General features: G+C 63.2%; 1 protein-coding gene across 1 annotated transcript in view; it reads right to left on the reverse strand.

The window, feature by feature from the left end:
- Positions 1-1,188: 1,188 nt before the first annotated feature.
- Positions 1,189-1,838, reverse strand: part of LOC113208410 (uncharacterized) — a 20,868-nt gene continuing 20,218 nt past the window's right edge. The window contains exons 2-3 of the mRNA XM_052265973.1: positions 1,690-1,823; positions 1,189-1,594 (exon numbers count right to left, since the gene is read on the reverse strand). Coding sequence (XP_052121933.1) covers positions 1,225-1,594; positions 1,690-1,823 — 504 coding nt within the window. The 3' untranslated portion in view covers positions 1,189-1,224. The remainder of the gene's footprint in view (positions 1,595-1,689; positions 1,824-1,838) is intronic.

The raw sequence follows: 1,838 nt of genomic DNA on the forward strand, positions 1-1,838 counted from the left end.
GGGGGGGGGGGAGTGACTGTGACCACACTGCTACTGGAATCAGCAGTCGGATTGCTGTGTCTGTGCCGGTCTCGGGCTCCGCCAGGCTCGCGGGCGCTGGGCCGCGGGCTGGCACCCCTTGCTCAGTCGGGCGAGGGAGCCGCCGGCCAAACTGTGCGGCAGCGGCGGCGGCGGCGGCAGCACGGGGCGGCCCGAAGCAATGATTGGGCTCGGCTGCTCGCCAGTAGTAGTAGCTACCCTGGCCAGCGTCAGCCAGCGTCAGCCAGCGTTGGACCAAACATGCCATAAACTCCAAAGCCCCCCCCCCCTTTTCCACCACCTCCCCTGGGGGCCGTGCGCTCGCCGAAGACACGGCGGCGGCTTCACTTTGAGGCGAACAGCGGGAGTCAGTTGATAGATTAGAACGGGCCTTTGGCGGGGCCGGGCGAGCACGGTGGAGCCGGGGGAGGGGGCCGCTCGGCCGCTCCCGGGACATTCTGCTGCATTCAAAACGGTCCCCCTGGAGAGCGGGTTGGGAGGGGGTGGGCTGGCAGGATCAGGCATTACGGAGTGGTCCCATCACGTTGACGAGAAAGTGACGGCAATTGGCAATTCGGCAGGAATTTTTTTTCGGCAATTACGACTAATGATGTACCGAACTTTGACTGCCGCGTTGCAGATTTCCTCGCGAGTGCTGAGTAATTGGGTCTTAACGGGTCTAGTTTTTTTCCTTTTGTATCGACGCCGCGTCGCGCTACTTTCCATCCTGAGCAGCTTCCTGTTGCTGCGTGTAGACATGTCACGGTGAGGAGAAGCAGCAGGTCGTATGAGACGCTGATAACAAGGAAGGGCAATGGGGAGGAGAAGAACAAAAACAAAAGGAAAAGGCCTCGGAAATCTGCCTCGCTTTGACCCGCTTCCCCGACTCGGAGCAGCTCTTCCGGTCCGTGCACCGGGGGGAAAGTTATCGAGTAGTAACAAAGCGAATTAAAGAAATCCCTGACGTTTGCTGACCCCCTCCCCACCCCCCGCCGGCCTCCCCGCGCGCAGAAGTGTCCGGGCGTGTCGCTGTAATTAGGGCCCGAGCACCAGCACCAGTCGGCTCAAGGCCGGGGATATTTCGTCCTTTGGTGGATGTAAGTATATAAAAAAAAAGGTGTACATCTTTAGAAAAATTAGAGATTTTACTTTTTTTATATCTTTGCGAAAGAGAACGAGAGAGAAAGAGTGTTCCGTCGTTTCTCGTCAGATGGAGCGGCACGCCCGCCAGCCCAGGCCGCCCCTCGAGTCCCTCCTCGGATCCTCCCTGCCGCCACCGCGAAGCTCCTCCCGCGCTCGGGGCCCCTGCTTGCCCGTGTTCCAGGGCCGCGGCCTCCAGCCGGCGCACGGCGACTTGCCACCCTCCACGACGGCGTCCGCGCCGTCCAGGCGAAGGTCGGCGAGGAGGCCTCGGCCGGCAGGGAGCTGCGGCATGGGGGCGGACACCCTCTGGCCGAGCCGGGCGGGAGGTGTGGCCGTGGGCCCCGCGACCGGAGTCACCCCCGACCTGCTCAGGAAGTACCGCGCCGGGCCGAGCTCACTGGGGCCAGCGTCCTCGTCCGGGTCCACGCCGAGCCTGAAGACAGGGGCGGAAGGTCTCGCGTCACCATCAAGCGAGATATCCCACTGTGGCGCTGCTTCGGCGACAGCCGACAGCTACAGTACACTCACCAGATGACGAAAGGCTGCGCACGCGCCCAGGGCCGCGCGCGGACGTGTAGCAGCACGTAGACGAGCAACGGCGCGAGCAGAGTGCCGAGCAGCAGCCACGACACCAGCACCAGGCTGAGCTGCGTCTGCTCCTGCTGCACCCGGCGCGC

The sequence above is a fragment of the Frankliniella occidentalis genome, unplaced genomic scaffold (assembly GCF_000697945.3).
Source record: "Frankliniella occidentalis isolate FOCC.00 unplaced genomic scaffold, Focc_3.1 Scaffold33, whole genome shotgun sequence".
In the NCBI taxonomy this organism is placed as follows: Eukaryota; Metazoa; Arthropoda; class Insecta; order Thysanoptera; family Thripidae; genus Frankliniella; species Frankliniella occidentalis.